Source organism: Panthera leo, chromosome C2 (genome assembly GCF_018350215.1).
Source record: "Panthera leo isolate Ple1 chromosome C2, P.leo_Ple1_pat1.1, whole genome shotgun sequence".
NCBI classification, from domain to species: domain Eukaryota; kingdom Metazoa; phylum Chordata; class Mammalia; order Carnivora; family Felidae; genus Panthera; species Panthera leo.
In genome coordinates, this window is record NC_056687.1 from 99,589,252 (window position 1) to 99,608,235 (window position 18,984).

Here is an 18,984-nt window from a genome sequence, read left to right on the forward strand (position 1 = left end):
ACCGCTATTTATTTAAATTTGACTATCTGGGTATATATACATAATGATTATAGGATTATAGGAACAATAATTTTGCATTACAGAAAACTGGAAAACATAGAGAAACAAACATTTAGAAGTAAATATTATATATACTCACTACACAGCTGCAACCACCATTAATATCTTAATGCACATCCTTTCAAATCTTTCTCTGTATATGTACGTGTGTGTGCACTACCACAATGGGATGCATTTCATAATATTTTGTGACCCACTTCTTTTAATCAAGAATTTTCACCACAGTTTTTCTCATCTAATGTAACACCCAATAATTATTCAGATTTTCAAAAATGATATTCAAACCCATTTCTATTCTGTGCCACACACTGCATCTGATTATGTCCTTTATGTGTTGTCCAATCTTACATAACAGAACCCTTCTTCACTGTTTGGTTGAAATTACCAGGCCCAAATATTCCACTTTCTGGAGTTGTCTGGTTATTTCATTGCGATATAATTTATTTTCTCATTATTTTCTTTATTTCATATAAAGTATAAGTCATATCTTAAAGCTTGGTGATAAAATATATAATTTAAAAATTTTTAGGTACACTAGATGCTGTTCTATGCCAGATGTTCCATTGATCCCACTATCCATGATGCTAAATTTGACCCCCTGCTTAAATAATGAAATTCTGAACATAATTCAGGTTTCTTGGGAATATCAAACATCCAGTTCTCCATCAATCATATACCTAATGATTTTAATATCAATTGTTAATTGTTGCCTGACTCAATATTTTCACCAGGGTTTGTCAAATTTTTGCTTCTAGCATATTATTCCTTCTATGTTTATTCGTTGTCTTTTTTAAAGTTAGCCTTGCCCCTCGATAACAGAGCTATTCAGTTGTGTTCTATTTATCACACTGCTGATTGAATTCACTTATATCAACAGCCAGAGGATTTTCATAGATTTTATAGGACAGTTTAGGGTAAAGGATATCCTTTTATTTGTTTGTTAGTTGCAAATAACACTGAAATAACTCAGAAAAAAATGAGGCACATATGTATACATGCACATATATTATCATATACATATATGTGAAGAAAGAATGATATTGAAATGGGTCAAAATATTAACATGTGAATCTGGGTAAAGGTATCTGAGACTTCTTTAAACAGTTCTGAAACTTTTTCATTCATTTGAAATTACATCTAAGTAAAAGTTACATTTCAGAAAACTAATAAACACAAGAAAGGCGTAGCAATAAGCAAATGAATTAAACATAATAATATTTTATGAAGTGAAATGGGAAAATAAATAACAATCCATTTTCTTTGAGCATTAGAAAAGAAACATTTTCTTAATGTGCATTGGAAATTTAAATTGATAATACTTTGTAAAGATAGTTGGTCATATATGTCTTAGCCATGAACTGTAAATTACTTTTGAACAATTTGGATTTAGGTAATTATTCCATGAGAAAATAGATGTATAAAGATATTTGCAATTATTATGTCCATTTTTATACTACTATCCATGATAAATTTAAAACAATCTACCTTTACAATGAAAATGAGTTAGTAACATTATAGTAAAACCATAAAACCAGTTAAAATACAGGCAATAAAATTAAGCTGAAAAGAAATATATGATAGCAGTTATATGAAAGCCTACTACAAAATATTATATTTGACCTATTTCCAAGTTAGCATAAAGTTAAAGATATAATTGCACATGAGTAGATAGGAGGAAAAGATAAACTGTACATATGATAGACTAACAATTTCCTGAGGAACCCAACCCTGGAACCCTGCCTCTTACAGTGTGGTCTGTGAACTTCCCTAGTCAACCCCACAGAGGAGCTAGGCTAGTTTAGAAGATCCCACTGCTGATCTTCTAAAGCCAAAGCCCAAGGATGTGGTCCAGGAATCTGGATCTTCAAAGAGCACTTGGCTTGATTCTGTGGCATGTTAATGTGCAGTTTTTCTGAAAGTAGAACTCCAAGATGAATCAAATGTTTGGCAAGAGTATATTGAAGCCAGTTCAATAACTTAGATGATAAACAAGGAAAGGTGCTGCTTCTTTTCCCTTTTTTCATGTTTAGAACAATGAGTTTCTCTTTCTTTCTTTGTTTAAGCCCTGTGTGATTTAGTTGCAGAGTGTTTTTCCTTAGAGTCTAGTGTTCTAGACTCTAACCACATTGTTGGTGCCTACAAATCTCTTTCCAGAACTCCTCTATACAAACTACCTGTATACCCATATAAATAGCACAGGGTTCCTTCAGACTCCCCTTCATCCAGTCTTCCTTAACTCCAAAAGATCTCTGTTGTAGCTCTAATTGTTGCCACTGCCTGCAGGCACTTCCATATTTGCCACCTCCACACTCTTAAATAATTTTATTGTTTGCAGGGCTAGGCTCACTTCTAAAATTTGTCCAAAAATCCACTTTTAAGCACCTTCCACACCCAGGTATTTGAATGTACTGTCTCTTGGCTCCAGAGACTTGCTCAGATTTATTCTGATTAAGAAGATTTCCCTTCTTTTTGCCAGAAGGTGGGAACTTTTTTTTTTTTTTTGAGAGAAAGAGAGAGAGAGAGAGCACCAGTGGGCAAGGGACAGAAGAAATCTTAACCAGGTTCCATGCCCAGAGCAGTCTCCATCTCAGCCCTGTGAGATCATGACTCTGAGATCATGACTCTAAGATCATGACCTGAGCTGAAATCAAGAGTCAGACACTTAAGGGACTGAGCCACCCAGGAGCCCCTGGAAACTTATTCTTATTTAAAAGTCTGTGGAGGCTCTCAGAAGATTGCAAAAAAAATAATTTATTTTGTACTAGTCATATTCAGTTATTCCAATTCTGGGAAAATAAATTAAGAAAATAAGCAAAAGTTACATCTAAATATCCATATACAAATATGTCAATTGTAATAGTGTTTACATAAAAAATACTAGAAAATAGTTTTATTACCTGTATGATTTTTGTCAAGTTTCTTAAAACTTTCATGGCTAAATTTCCACAACTGTAAAATAGGGATAATAACTGTCTTATTTAAAAGGTGTTTTTAAATTTTAAATGAGTTAATATATTTAAAGTTCTTGGAACCATGTTTGCAAGCAGTAGTTATTAGCTAATATTATTATAATAAATATAACAAATGTGCAATAAATTATGGTACATTCACTATAATATATCACTCGGTCATTAACATATTTTAATAAAAATAATATCATGATAAATTTTTAAAAGGAAACAAATTATGATAACCTATTTGACTACTGCTATATATAACTCTATAATTATGTATACATTTTTTAGAATAAAATACATCACATGATTTTTTCCATCTCTGTGATATGTAAAATGTAAAAATATCCTTTCTGTAATCCATATTTTCTTTAGAGAAGGCATTATTCTTGTCAAAAAAACAAAGTATTAATAAAAGATTAGGGCATTTTGTGGCATCAGTATGCCTAAGGAAGACTAACACGTAATATGGGATTAGGATTCCCCACTCTTTCAAATCCCCTTGAATGCTGCTCTCTAGAAAACAACCAGCTCAGTGGTACCGAAGTTACAATGAAAACTTAAAAGCAAAAAGCCACCATGATAGACTAACTGAAAATGAGCACAGAGTCAAGACCACAATGGTTGTCTTGCCTGAGCTTCAGCATATGTGTGCCAAATCTGAGCAGTGTCCTATGATATTTCAGCAGCATCACTTACAAGGCATACTCAACAGATAACAGCATGAGCCCCGCTTAGGGTGAGCTCAGCCCACTTTGGGTGAACGGGAGCTCTGCATGGGGTGAATACAAGCTCTGCTTCAGGTGAGCCCTGCTTCTCTCTCTCTCTCTCTCTGTCTCTCTCTGCTCCTCCTGGGATTCTCTCCCTCTCTCTGTCCCTCACTCACTTGTGCCCTCTCTGTCTCAAAAACAAAACAAAACAAAAGCAAAACAACAACAACAACAACAAAACACAACTCACTGCCTTTGACCTACATGGTCGGCTGGATATATGTAAAAGAAAAAAAAAATAATGACATCACAGAAGTAAAACAGCTGTTGAGCTGTTGTTGCAGTAGGGTCCCCTCCCTAAGGAGAGAAAAGAGAGGAGAGAAAAGAAAAAAAGAAAAAAACTTCAAGGTAACCTGGCTATGCGCCTGCGTGACAACATCCCTCATGACCTTGTAAACTGCGACTACTTAATCAGCCTACATGTTTGTGTGTGTTACTATGTATGGGAGACAAAGAAACAGAAAATGTATTAAAAAAAAAACTATGCCCTGGGACGTTCAGGGCTCAGTTCTTCAGGTGTGAACCTAACTAAGCAGTAATGAAACGAATAAAGTTGCTTCCTGGAAAGAAAGGCCTCGGTGTCACGACTCTCTGTGCGAGAATCCTGCTACATTACCTGGGGGCTCGCGTCCAGGATTCAAGATGGTGTGTGTCCACCTCCTTTGCCACAGAGGATATGACCTCAGGGCACCGGGAGAGGCAGCTCACCTGGCGCCAGTGGACCATGTGATCTGCAGGTGACTATCCCTCCTGGCACACTGGGGTGAGGACCCCGTGTGCACCAACAGAAACTGTGAGGCCCAGGAACCAGCTTAAGGAGCACTGCCTGTCAGACTGGTAAGAATCAGGGTTTGTTTTGGAAGACCTGTCCCTAAGAGACAGAAGGGGAGCCTGATCACCTCCCAGAGTTGCCCTAGTAGTCCCACAAGGGACGAGGAATGAAGCTGCAACTCTAAGGCACTGGGCACTGGGTAGCAGGTTGGAGTCGCCTTGTGACTGTGTGTGGGGACTTGTCTCTCCTTCATTTCCTGGGTCAATGACAATTATAATTAGAGCCAACTGTCTCTGGTTATACAACCTTAGAAAGGGCACTTTAAGGAATATTCCTAAGCAGCTGCCAAAACTCCCTTTGTTTTGGGGAAATTCCCTATCTTCTCTGGGCTGACATGGACTGCCTAATTCCACTAATGGAAAACAAACCAAAACAAAAGAAACCTGGAGTCTGCTCCTCTGTCTGAGTTGACAAGATTTAAAACAGGGGATTCTCTTCCTCTACCTTCTGTTGGCACCTCTCCTCTTCTGCCCTCCCTTCCCCTGCTCCTTTACTGCACCACCTGGGGGAGCAGCCTGCATAACTGCCTCCTCAATGCCTCAGGCACTGTCAACTCCTCCTCCCACCCTAGAGGTCGGGGAGCAAAGACCACACACTTCAGATTTCCCCACTGATGCCCCAGGTAAAAATAGACAATGGGGAACCAATTGATTAACTTTTAAATGGACGCAGATAGAACATATTTGGTATTTAAGTGGAGTTAAGTTTGTTGGTCTTTATATATCTTTAGAGTTATCAGCATTAAATATATAAAACTTTTTTCTACCTAAGGTTTTCTAAAGGTCAAAAAAGCTCTTGTTAACTCTGTTGTAATCTGTTAGCAAAAAGGTGACTTAAAATGATGGTTAATTTTGTCTGTCTCAAAGTTTTCATGGGTAATTGTTAAGACAGCTTTCAAAGTCTTTGGTAACCCAAAATGTTAAATGTTTCCTTGCATGATAAATTAAGACTGAATTCATTGGATATCTAACGAGATAAGAGGCTAAAGCACTGATTACTAGATGTAGGTTTGTGCTTCTGACTTGCTGCAGAGAAACTAATGATATATGGATCTATGGGAAAACATATTTTATGCTTAATGGATTTATAAGTTTGCCATCTAAAAAAATTCTGATGTAACATAGAGTTCACTATTGGTTGCTACTTAGTTTTCACTGGAGACTTAGGTTTATAAGAGTTAAAATTCTGCTAAATGTAGTTAAAATGTAGTTAAAACTGATAAAAATTTAAAAAAAGCAACTCTGTGTGTAGAAATGTAGGAGATATGAAAGAAATAAGAAATGGAAATATATTTCTGTTGAAGGTAAAAGAAAGTAATTTTGTCCTAAATGAGACTGGTTATTTGGAGAGAAATGGCTTGGGACAAAATCTAAATGCAAAGAAAAGCTGTAGAAGGTTCATGAAGGAAAATCTTTAAAAAGAAGTTTTATGTGTGGTCAGGACAGATTAAGGTTAAAATAAATGGATTTTAAAAGTACACTGGGTTAAGATTAAAATTCCTCCTGATTTGATCCAAAGGCTGGGAAAATGATGGTAACACCCTTGGTGCCAGCCTCCAAAGCCTCCACGTTTGTGTTGTTCCTGTTTAGCAGAGTAATGGATGCCTCTGCCATATGAGTGATGAGTGATAAATGAAGGGCTTTTGCTAAGATACATAGGAGTCATTTTACTAAAGTTAGCCCGCTGTATGCCAAAAATGGATATCCACATGGCTGAAACATATTTATGCGGGCATTGTTGAAAAAAGAAGTGAAATAGACCTTGATGTTGGCCCCTTAACCTCCTTCCTCAATGGCCAGTGAGCAATATGTAAGTTACTGTTGGGTCAAAGTAAAATTAGTGCATCCTACAACAGCCAGGAAAGTCTTGCTTGATCACAGTCCATTCCCCCAAGATCCTGCAGGCAGGAAACGGAGGGGTAAGAGAAAAATAGGAAAGACCAGATCAGCTCTCCGAGATAGGGTCAAGCCAGGTTAAGAATGACTACTCCCAGCACCTCGGGAGACTGACAGGGCTTTTGGCTGCCAGTCGCATAGCCAGCCAGAAACCTCATCTCCTGGCCAGCTATAGGAAACTGAGAGAAGAGCCAGCTTTCTTCCTTTTTCCTATAGATGGGTAATTCCCCAACCAAGGCCATTATTCCTTTGGAATGCATTATGACTCATTTTCTTTTGCACAAAGGCTTGGCCCCAATACATATTGGAATAGGGGACCTGGCTGCCAGGGGGAAATTTCACTGACAATACTGTTCTACAATTGGACTTGTTTTGCAAATGTGAAGGGAAATGGGGAGAATTCCCCCATGTTCATGGTTTGGGGGCCTTAATAAAAGAAATCAAGATACATGTAAGCAATGTAAGGTGGATCCTGATTTAATGGCAACCCTTTCTGAAGTCCAGCAATCAGGAGGGGAAACAATTAAGGACCCCTTACCTGTATCCAAACCAGACCTAGAGAAGGAGGAAGGGAAGGGAAGGGAAGGGAAGTCTTCCACCTCAACCTCCTCCTCCTCAGGTCCTGGGTCTATATTTAAAAACAAAACACAATTCTGCGCCCTGCCACCCACCTTATCCTGACCATCCCCATAATGTAACAAACATGTTTCCCTTACAATAAGCTAAAATGCCAGAAGAAAAACCCTTTACATTACAGGGTTTAAGACAGATAAAAGAAGATCTAGGTAAATTTTCTGATCAGACAAGTATATAAATGCTTTTCAGAATATTATGTATGTTTTTGAGTTGACCTGGAAAGATACAATGCTTTTGTTAAATCAGACTCTTAATGAGACAGATGTTTTGAAAAAATAAATAAATAAATAAATAAATAAATAAATAAATAAATAAGGAAATCTAAGATTTAACCCTTAAATTATGCTAAATTAGCCACTATTTTACAAACACAAAGTGAGAGCCCAAGGGCCTTCCTGGAGAGGTTGTGGGAGGCTGTCATTAAATATATGGCTATCTTCCCTGACACCCCTAAAGCTGAGATGATTTTAAAGGACAAATTTGTCACTCAATCAGCCCTAGATATTCAGAGAAAATGCAAAAATTGGCTGTTGGCCTTGAAGGGACCCTAGAGGAGCTCTTATGAGCTGCCAGTTGGGTATATTACAACCAAGATCAAGAGGAGGAAAAAAAAAAAATACAGAAAAGGAGGCTTAAAAAAAAAAAAATCTGAGGCCTTAGTTGTGGCCTTATGTACTATGTCAGACCAGACTTCCCAAGGTCCTGGCACCAGATGCCATTTATATGGCCGTTCGGAGCACTAAAATGAGAATGTCCTCAGAGGGGACAACCAAAATGAAAACCCCATAAGCCATGTCCCTTATGTGGAGACAATCACTGGATATCTGAATGCCCTCGGGGACCTCTATCTGTGAGGGTTCCGATAACCAATGTCCCTGGAAAGGGACTAACTGGGGCCTAGGGCTCTTCACTGTGGCTCCCCTAAACCAACTGTCTATCAGAAACCCAGAACCTCAGGTAACTCTAAATACAGAAGGAAAACTGGTTGATTTCCTTCTTAACACCAGAGCTACCCTTTCTGTCCTCCTTTCCACTCCAGGCCAGCTATCCAAATGCAGCATAACGATTAGAGGCATCTCTGGAAAACTTCTAACTAAATTTTTCTCTCAGCCCCTGGGTATATGGGAAAACCTAGTTTTTTGTGTTTTTTTTTTTTTTTCTCATTCTTTCCTGATAATGCCAGAGAGCCTTACTCCCTTGCTAGAAATGGACATTGCTACTAATTCCAGGACAGAATAAACAATGATATGAGTTTTGGGAAATTACTAGATATTTGAGGCTGTAGATACCAGGGTTCAGGAAAATAGTTTGCCTGCTATATCAATTATTAAATGAGACTCAATCCGACCTACTCTCCCCACCCCTCCCCCCAAAAAACACCAAAAAACTGGAGTTTGACTCCTAGACACTGTCTCCAGCCCTTAGAATGGTTACAAACATAGCAGGGCAATTATTATTACCAAGCTCACAGGGCTAAAAGATCATTAAAACACAGCATCGAGCCTTTCATTTAGGGAGAGACAAAACTTACCAAATGGCCCAAAGGATGTTTACTGAAAGTAGTATCAGCTTGTGAGGTCAACCACAAACTTTCTCTCCCGGGCAATCAAGAAACTGGAGGCTCTCCAGAAAAGACTGACAATTAGGTTTCAATACTTTTACTAATTGGGTAAAGACCTTCCCCTTCAAGACAGAAAAGGCACAAAAAGTAATAAAAATCCTGCTTTATAAAATAATGCCCAGGTTTGGCTTACCTAAAAATTTACCAATTAATAATGGTAAATAGCTGCCTCGACTCTTTCTCTAGGAGAACGCCTTGCTCTTGGAGAAGTTTTACACCTCAAAATAAAGCAAACTGTCAGCCCATACTCAGGAAATCTCTAAATAACACCTCACAAGCATTAGATGCTTTAAATTTTTTTTAAATTAAGTTAGGACCAAACTCTTAAAAATAGAACCACCATTAATTACTTACTGCTCCTGCTTCTCCATCACCTGGGTTATGAGAGATTCCCTGACATATGGTTACATAGCCAGGGTCTCTCCTAGATTGCTGGACAGGTTTGGAAGCTATATACATTATCTTAAGATGCCATCTTGTTGGTCAATATAATCTTTACTTTGTTTTCCTCTTTGTGTCTCCTAACGTTTATGCTCTCTTATGCCTGCCAGCCTTCCTATAAAACCATACTGTGGGCCACTTGACTGACCCTTGGGAAGACTCTAACTGCTGTACCCTACACCGCCCCTTATCAGCTTGAAGAAACCAGAGCGGTCATCATCCCTTTTTCCTAACAGCAGTTACAGGCCCTATTTCAGAGGAGAAATACATAGGGAAAGGGTTAACATTAGGCAGGGAGAGATAAGGGACCTTCAGGGAGGCAGACTGCAACTGCAGGTGGGAGGCTAAAGCAGATGGGGTTCTCCCCTTATAAAAGCCTTTATGGGCACCAAGGGCATAAGGCAGGGGGATCTAAGTGAGACAGGCAATCTAACCCTAAGACAACAGATGCGGACCCTTGGCTTTATCTTAACCACCTTACACCACTGAGTCAGGGAGCGATAACATATGAATCTGACCACAGACACTCACCCCTTTAAACCAGGAGATGCAATATGGATAAAGGAGTGAAATAACCAAACCCTGAAACCCCTCTGGAGGGGCCCGTTCACTGCCATTTTGTCCACCCCTACTGCAGTCAAGGTGGCCAAAGTGGGTCCCTGGATTCACTACAGCAGAGTGAAGCTGCCCTCTCGAAACTGGGAGTGTATTCCTGATTCATCAACGCTGTGCAAGCTGACCATAGGAAGAAGCAATCTGCAACTCCCCAGGCTCCAACAGACTGGAATCCTGCTAATCTACGTACGGCAAAAGCTTGAGGAACCCACGATCTGGTGAAACGAAAGACTGTCCTTATTTTCTATATCGGTTTCCTTACTCTGTGCACTGTCACGCTTTAGTTCTCACTATTATTGTGATTCTTCCTCTACTCTTTGCCATAAGATTGGCCGAGGCTGCCTGGCCAGCTGGAAATGTGGTGAGAAGTTTCTGTTGACACTCACCTTCCTTTTGTGGAAAGGATACTTCATTGGCACTGACATGGGGCAACAATGGCCATTAGAGACTAGAAAATTAGATCCCCACAAACCTTATAGTAAAACAAAATACCCCAGTCCTACTACTGGGGTTTGGCTTCTCAAGAGCTCAATTATTGGGAAAAACTGTCTTTAGTAGTGGGGAAAAAGTTCATTGTTGTCTCTGTTAAAAACTTAACATGCCTACGCCAAAGATTTTGTAACTCAACTACCTGAAAAACCCAATTGTCGGGGGGGACCCCAGATCACCTTGAGCCAGATCCCCACCCTTGTCTAACTTGTCTCATCTCTGAGAGGCCTGAGACAATGTCACAGCCGTCAAATGGCAGGTCCAGGTGGACTATACTAGATCTGTGGAAGGACATCCTATATAGTACTTCCCTCAGTCTGGTCAGGGTCATATGTGCTGGAAACTATTTGTCCAACTTTCTTCCTGCTCCCACTTGCCAGAGGGAAATATTTGGGAGTCCGAGTGTATAGGGACAGGGAGACTCAAAGGAAGCAGTGTGCCTTACAAATTGGCAATTAAAAAGATGATAAATGGCCTCCTGAGCATATAATCCAGTATTATGGCCCTGTCAGCTGGGCAGAGGATGGGTCCTGGGGCTGCTGCACTCCCATTTACATGCTAAACCACATAATCAGACTGCAAGCAGTTGTAGAAATTATAACCAATGAAACTGCCAGAGCTCTTAACTTACTAGCCACGCGGCAAACCAAAGTACACAAGGCCATCTATCAAAATCGCTTGGCCTTAGATTACCTGCTTTGCTTCTGAGGGAGGTGTTTGTGGAAAACTTAACCTGAGCAATGCTGCCTACAGAGAGATGATGAGGGAAAAGTCACAGAGGATATCACAGATCAAATGGGAAAGGTTGCTCAAGTCCCAGTCCAGACTTGGAATGGTTGGAAACCCAGGGAGTTATTTAGAGGATGGTTTTCAACTCTCAGGGGATTCAAAACCTTCATGGGAATTACCCTTCTAATTTTGGGAGGGTGCTTAATCTTACCCTGCTTAGCTCCCTTGGATTGTACAGTCTGTCTCCAGTCTCACTGAGGCCATGATTTAAAAAGGATGGCCATTCATGTAATAATGTTATAAAAATATAAACCTCTAAACCAAGATGATGCTCTTTGACCCAAAATAGAGGGTTTTGAGCATCAAAGGGGGTAATGTGGTAGGGTGCCCTCCCTAAGGAGAGAAAAAAGAGAGAGAAAAGAAAAAAAAAAATTCAAGGTAACCTGGCTATGTGCCTACTTCACAACAACCCTCATGACCTTGTAAACTGAGACTACTTAATTTTGTGTGTGTTACCATATATGGGAGACAAAGAAATAGAAAATGTATTTAAAAAAAACAAAAAAAAACTATGCCACGGGGATGTTCCTTCGGGGCTCAGTTCTTCTGGTATGAACCCAACTGAGCAGTGCTGACAGGAATAAAGTTGCTTCCTGGAAAGAAAAGTCTCTGTGTGAGGACTCCGTCGGAGATTCCTGCTACATTGTATGTTGAGCCACAATGGAAGAAACCTTCAAATAAAACAGGAGGAAGAAATGCACTGAAATAATGCATCAGATAATGTAGCATAGCTGAGAAATCAAAGAAAACAAACTAAAGGGGCAGTGGCTAAAGATGCTTCACTGAAGTGAAAATACTGAACTGAGGAAAAATTGCCAGGTTTTGTAGTCAGCTGATGCTGCTAGTCAGCCAACGCAAACATGTGTTCAAAATAAAAATCTGCTTGCAACAGATTATTTTATTGTTTGGCTTCTTGTTTACCAGATGAAAATGAAATATGTGTATCCATGTGATATATTTTACCTGGTGGTGAATGGATAGTAGGAGTGTGCAAAATGCTCTGCTGAATTCGCTAATATCAAAAACATCCCTTGACAATTGCAGGATTTGAGAATAAGTCATGCTGGTCCAGAAAACAGTGCAACAGAGCTGTGTTGGAGAGAGTTTTGACATTTGCATACCAAATCACATTTATTAAACCAATGAATGCTCTTTCGCCAGAATGACTACATTTTAAACAGAAATGCCATCACTTTACAAAGCATTGCTTAATTGTCAGTGTACTCCCTTTTAAAAAGCCCTCCTTCCTTTTAGATAGACCGTGTATTTTGTAACTTTTATGTGACTAGGTGGTCATTATATAAACTACATTCTAAATGCATTAGGGATCATTGTGATTGGGAATTTTTTATGTCATAAATACCTCCTGGGTAGCAATTTTTGCATAAAAGATCATTTTTAAGACCAAAATTGCTGTTACCTTAGAAACGGTTACCGTGACATGACATCAGGCAAATCAAAGTTAAAATTTTGATTCCAACAACTACTAGCGGTAGGATATATAACAAGTTTCTTATCTTTGTAAGCCTTAGCTTCTTCATTGAGAAATATGACTAGTGATATTTAACTTATATATTTTTTGGAATAAAATAAAATAATTTATGTAACTGTCTATTATAATGACTGGAACAAGATAGTATGCATAACAAATGACAGCTCTTATGTTTGCATGTTTGATATTTCAGCACAATATTAAAAACAAAAATGGGTTTATCTATAAGTACATGCCTACTGATTAGTCCTCAGTGAGCCCAATAGTGAGAAATTTAAAAGTGAAAACTCATTTGCAACAGATAAAGAAATAACTGCACTGAGAAAGAGGCATTAAAGTTTATTTTTTTCATTTTCCTAAATATATATTTCAAAGAAGATAAAAGCCCGAAAGTTATAAATACATCCTTGGGAATTCATACTCTTCCAGCTGATAAATGTGTCTTTTTAAGAGTTTGGTGAAGATTGTTCATTGTATTTTTGTTTTGATGAGAAAATTGTTGCTTCTCATCACGCTTGACTGCTTGCAGGGCCCCTGAATAGGAAATTACCAATGCTGAGATTTGTATAACTTAAAGAAAGTATCGGGGCACAGTGCTTGGAAGGACATAACTAATAGAGACATACATTCAGTTAGTATAAGCAATCTTTTGATTTGCATAGTTTTATCTACAGAGTAATTATTTTGTTTCCTATTTCCTCTTTTGCACTCCTTTATAACTACATGCAAGGCACAGATTGAAGGTACAAAGAATTTCAATACCACACTTCTTTAGGACAATGTGCACGTCTTTAAATCTTAAAATAAGCACAAAAATTTCATATTCTATAAAAGAGGAAAAACACTTAAAAGTTCTGGTAGTGTTTAAAAAGGAAAACACGTGCATTTTCTGTTCAATATCAGCTTCTGTTAAAGAAGCTTCTCTTTTTTTCCCCTCACTCTGAAACTAGCGCCTGCAATTCGTAAAGAAATCTAGTGATACTTTTGTAAATGAATCACTATTGCATTCGTACCATTAGCCTCTGAACAGATGTCAGAGTGTAAAGATTGGCTGCCTCTAGATCAAGTTGCTGCTGCCAACTCTCGCGAGCTTTGTCAGTAACAGTTGATTGTAATGTCAGTGCAGTCCAATTTACAGGCTGGAGCAGCAGCTGCATTCTGCATTTCCCTGAAGTATTCCATGACTTCCACTCCTTGCAAACTTTATCATCTTTGTTGCAGTGAGTCAGGTAAGCTGCTCAGAATTTACGTGTTCGTGTAGAGATGCAACTTGCGGTGAAGCTCATTCTGTAGGATTGCTATCCCTTCACTTGTCTGCTGTGCCCCTTTGGTGCTCTGTGGAGGACAGTTATTGCAAATGGGACAGATGAAGCGAGCCAGCAGACACATGCATCAAATCTGCCTATTATTCAAGGAAAGCAAACTGAGTCCATTTAACTGCTGAGAAAATAGTGAATTTATTCAACTTTGTGTAAAGGACCGCAGCACTTGTGGAGTCACTGTGATGTATGTTCTCAGGGCACTCTCTGAAGGAAATATTTTTATGCTCTATTTTGCCCTTAAAAGCACGATTTAGTGAATCTCTCCTGAAAAGGATAATAAAAGTGGTCTTTGACCTGTCTTAGTCTATTTTTTTTCTTTTCTTCTTTTTTAAGTGGAATGAAATGAATAGTCCTCTTATTGTCTGGCTTGACAGGGTACTTTTCTTAATCAACATTTTGTCATCTGAAACTTTACCAGTATCAAACTGGCAAAGAATGAGGTGTAAGTTTCTTGTATCTAAAAGAAAATTCTGTTTTCTAATTTCATTTACGAACTCCCCCCACCTTTGTCCTGTTTGTCCTCTTTTTTTTTTTAATATGCGCATTTAAAGTATAGCAAAATATTGGAAATTTTCTATTATTACTATTATTATGGAAACAATTAGAAATATAGATTTTCTATTCATCCTGTCGTCTGGCAAATCTACTCTTATTTTGATGATATCAGTACTTATTTAATCAGAGGATTGAACATTGAGTGTAATATGTATGAATGATAAAAGTAAACTGAAATGTGAATAAAATTATTTAATTGTTTATGATTTCCATATATAATTTCCTTTTATTTCAAGAGTAGGCCTTCCCAATCTTTATGAGTGTATAACATAGTAATACACTCAACCAGAAGTTTCTATCCCTAGTCTGTGTAATATCTTCCATAATAGAAACTATCTCATACTGATGGTAAGCTTAATTATATTTCATTTATGTAAATAGGAACTTTCTTAAGGATGAACATGAGTTTTTAAATGTCTTTATACTTTAAATGAAGATCTTCAGGAATTCTCTGTGATTTTGAAATGACATTATCTTTGAATGACAAATAAAATTTCTAATTGGATTTGCAAAGTTGTTTTATTCTCCTAGATTTGTTGTTCTTTCGTTGTTTTTTGTTTTTAATGCTCTGCTTCTTTAACCTTAAGAAACTGCTTGAGATCTATTCCACATTTCAGTTTTTGAAATACAAGTTAATAATATCTTAGCAAGTCACATCTTGTTTATAAATTTAGTTTCTGCTTTGAGTCGTTTTTTGATAAAAATTAATAACATGTTTAAATTACATGTTGTCTTCATACTGATGCTTTCATGCCAAAATCTGCTTATTCTTAGAAACTGAACTGTACAGGATGTTAGAGAATTATAGTTGAATAGATGTCAACCAAAGACCAGACTCAACTTTCAAAGAAGACCCAAGTTATCTCTCTAATATTAAATGTTTGATTTATTCACCCAAGGAAGACTTTGTGAATATTCTTCCGAGTTGAGGAGAGATACAGATCTTACATTTCTAATACCTAACATCGTGTCTTCTATCTGTACACATTCTTTTATTGCCTAAAAGATATCAGAACGATCCCTGAAAGGCAGTGGTAGAGTCTATTGTAAACAGACTTCCTCAATTGCCCACTTCAGATAGCCTGCAACAAAACAAGCTTTTTAGGTTTGGTATAAAGGTTTAACTGTCTTACTTTGGCCAAATACATCTTAGAGATGCTTGTTCTAGATCATATCGTCTAGATGTCTCTTGCCCGACTATTTTAAGAAGCTTTATTTTTATATAGAAATACATATTATACTGTTTTTAAAAACGGAAATTACACTCAGAGAAAACTGTTATCAATATTTGCTTGACCGTGGGTGGCCAATTATTTTGAAAATGTGTTTGATAATCAACTATGGAATATTTATGGCAAAGAAATAGCTCTTTCTATTAATCGTTTTACACCCATATCTTATAGCATAACATATTTCTTAAAATTGATGCTTTCAAAATTAAATCAAAAATCCAAAAAATGTATTTTTTGCCTTTTTTTTATTTTTCAAAGTTTTACTATTCAAAGTTTAGAATATTTTCCAAAGATGGCCAGTAGATTTTGATATCCTAGAGCACCTGATATCCTTAGAATACTATAGTCTTAAATATCTTTCAGCTTTTTCCTCTTCCCACTTCCATCATTCAATTTCTTTTGCAATTCCAAACAAAAACTCCTGCCTTTCTTTCAAAAACTATGACAGTAAGTTAAGTGATCTAAATTTAGATAGTCAGTTGTTCTTGGTATGAAAATTTTCCCTATTCTTTATAGTAAACGTGTTATGTATTCTCAGAGTTTAAATTGTTTATTTAATGTGACATTAGCCAATTTGCACTAGAATTTATTGAATAAAATGGTTTAGTTATTAATAAAGATTTAGATATATATGGGGTGACTGGGTGGCTCAGCTGGTTAAGTGACCAACTTCGGCTCAAGTCATGATCTTAACCACAGTCAGACTGTGGGTTCGAACCCCACGTGGGGCTCTGTGCTGACTCTTGGAGCCTGGAACCTGTTTCAGATTCTGTGCCTGTCTCTTTCTGCCCCTCCCCACCCCTCTCTATCAAAAATGAATAAACATCAATTTGGTTAAAAAATAAAGATTTAGACATACAAACTAATAAAATTTTCTTAGTCTCCTTTATTTATCTTTTGATTATTTAATCATGTGATAGCATATACTAAAAATACAAATATCTCTTAGTAGTAAAACTACAGAGAAACCTGTTAGACTAGAGAATACCAGATTATGAAAATGCTTATTTAGATAAGTGCTGCGGCTAAATATAAAAATATTAGCCTACACTAACAATGAGTATGTGAGCACATGAGTATTTTTGTATTAAAGTCTAGATTTCATAATATGGTGTATAAACATTCCAACAGGCAGCATGATAGTGAGTTGGAATTATATTGCCATTCTTGCAGTGAACACATGCTTACAATGAATTTTTTGAATGTTCCTAATTACATTATTTATAAGATGATGACTCACAGATCATGGTTGAAAAAGCAAGCTTAGTTATTATTTGGATGAATCATACTATACAACATTAACACCTATTCAGCACAAATATAAATAAAACCATATAAGAAACAGTTATGTAAATCAAGCTAAGTGGCATGGGAATGATATGACAACCTTTTAATTGTTATAGTAGATATTTTTTTAAATAGTCAAGGAAGATTATTGCATATATTAATTACATGCAAAAACAAAACATTTCGGTGGTATACTTGCTATGCAATAAAATTAATAAACTGTACAGCAAATGATTGAAAAGTATCAGAGACCAAAAATTATTATTAGCATTAGGTGTTTTGTTAATAAAGGCAAAATAATATTTATATAAAACCAAGAAAAAAGCCCAGACAATCTCTGCTTCAGACTCAGAAGAACATAGCTTGAGCCAAGCCACAGGGAGGAATGAGGCCAACCAGAGATGCTGCAATTAATCTATTGAAATGCAGCTTAAAGTAAACCCACTTGGTATCTTAATTCTTTTTTTCCTTCCCAAACAGGTTTTTAAAAAAGAAAAAAAAAAAATCCATTGCAGCATTTTGTTCTCCAAATGTCACTGAAATTTATTTAAAAGAAAGGGCTTAGAAATTATCAAAAGGAAAAAAAAAAAAAAGACTGTGGTAGCCATGCCTCTAAAACTCCTAAACTGTCAGAAATATAAAATCTCATTAGTAAGTGTCAAGTCTACAGGAAACTTTACATTATTATTACATTATCATAATAGTGTGAGATTATAATATAATATAATCATAAATAATATAAATATATCATAGTATAGAAATAATATAATAATATAGAAATAGTATTAAGATATTATATACTTCAATAATATATTTCAATGGTCTTAACACAGATTCAATTGTATCAAATTTGAGAACATAAAATAATTTCACATTTTGATTTTTTAAAACTTGATTACCATAATAATCATTATATATAGACATATATGTAAAAATATGCATATACTTATGGACATTGAAAGAATAAGATCTACATGTATAGCTATATAGATATAGACAGAAGCAGAGATAAAGAGATCTATAAGTACACTGAACAAAATACTGTATACAATTGATCAATTTATTTAGATCTTTTGCGGGGCTCAAGAAATACTTTTTGATCACTAGCTGCACTATTAGCAGTGGTAAATGAGATTGATTTAAAATGTGAAAATTGTAACTCTGGCACAGTTTTCAGGATGATGCGTTCTTCTCTGCCTTCGAGATAATCTAAATTAAACACACACACACACACACACACACACACGCTAATACAATTTCTCAATGCTCACATGATTAGCTTCTTAGACACATAGATTGTTTTACAATTATAATACCAAAAATAATAAAGAAAAAAATTTTGCACATTTATGGACCTTTGTTATTATTGTGTGGATGGAGTCAGTGTTTGTATTTGACCGTTTTAATCAGGTCTTCTTTCAATTATATAAAGATGGTAGTTTTTTTTATTGATATGGGCATTACATTTTTGTGTCCCTCTTTGTCATTTGGAGTTTCAGAATCTGAGTTTTAAATTTTATTAATTTCAAAGAAATTCGAGTGTGAATTATGAAATTTTAATAAAACTTTGATTTCCATAAGCAATCTCTTCATGTCATCAATAAATATTTTTTAAATGTCAAATATTGCTTTTTCTTCTACCTTTTCCAGTAATTTCTCAGCATTAGTTCTCTTAATTTCACTAATTTTGTCCACTATCAAAATGCAACTAATCTGATCATGTCAACATATTTATCATCACAAGTTGTTAATCAATTAACAAATAATAGATGTGCATTGAGTAATACCTGAGTGTTAAATTCCTTCAAACTATCTTCTCCCACACGATATATTATCAGCTACTGGTTCTCTCTATTGACATTGCAATTCAGGTATAGAGAAGGAATTTCTTCGTTATTCACTTTCCAGAACTTGTGTGTTATATGTCTGCAGCCTTCTCTTCCAGTTTTTCCCATAGTTCTTTATAGGGGTCACAGATGTGTTCGTTTTCACAA

At 36.5% G+C, this 18,984-nt stretch overlaps 1 protein-coding gene across 1 annotated transcript in view; it reads left to right on the forward strand.

Annotated features, from left to right (window-relative positions):
- The first annotated feature begins 13,725 nt into the window (after window positions 1–13,725).
- BCHE (butyrylcholinesterase) overlaps window positions 13,726–18,984 on the forward strand; it is a 64,564-nt gene continuing 59,305 nt past the window's right edge. Inside the window, exon 1 of the mRNA XM_042903362.1 lies at window positions 13,726–13,823. Within this exon, the coding sequence (XP_042759296.1) occupies window positions 13,775–13,823 (49 nt within the window). The 5' untranslated portion in view covers window positions 13,726–13,774. The remainder of the gene's footprint in view (window positions 13,824–18,984) is intronic.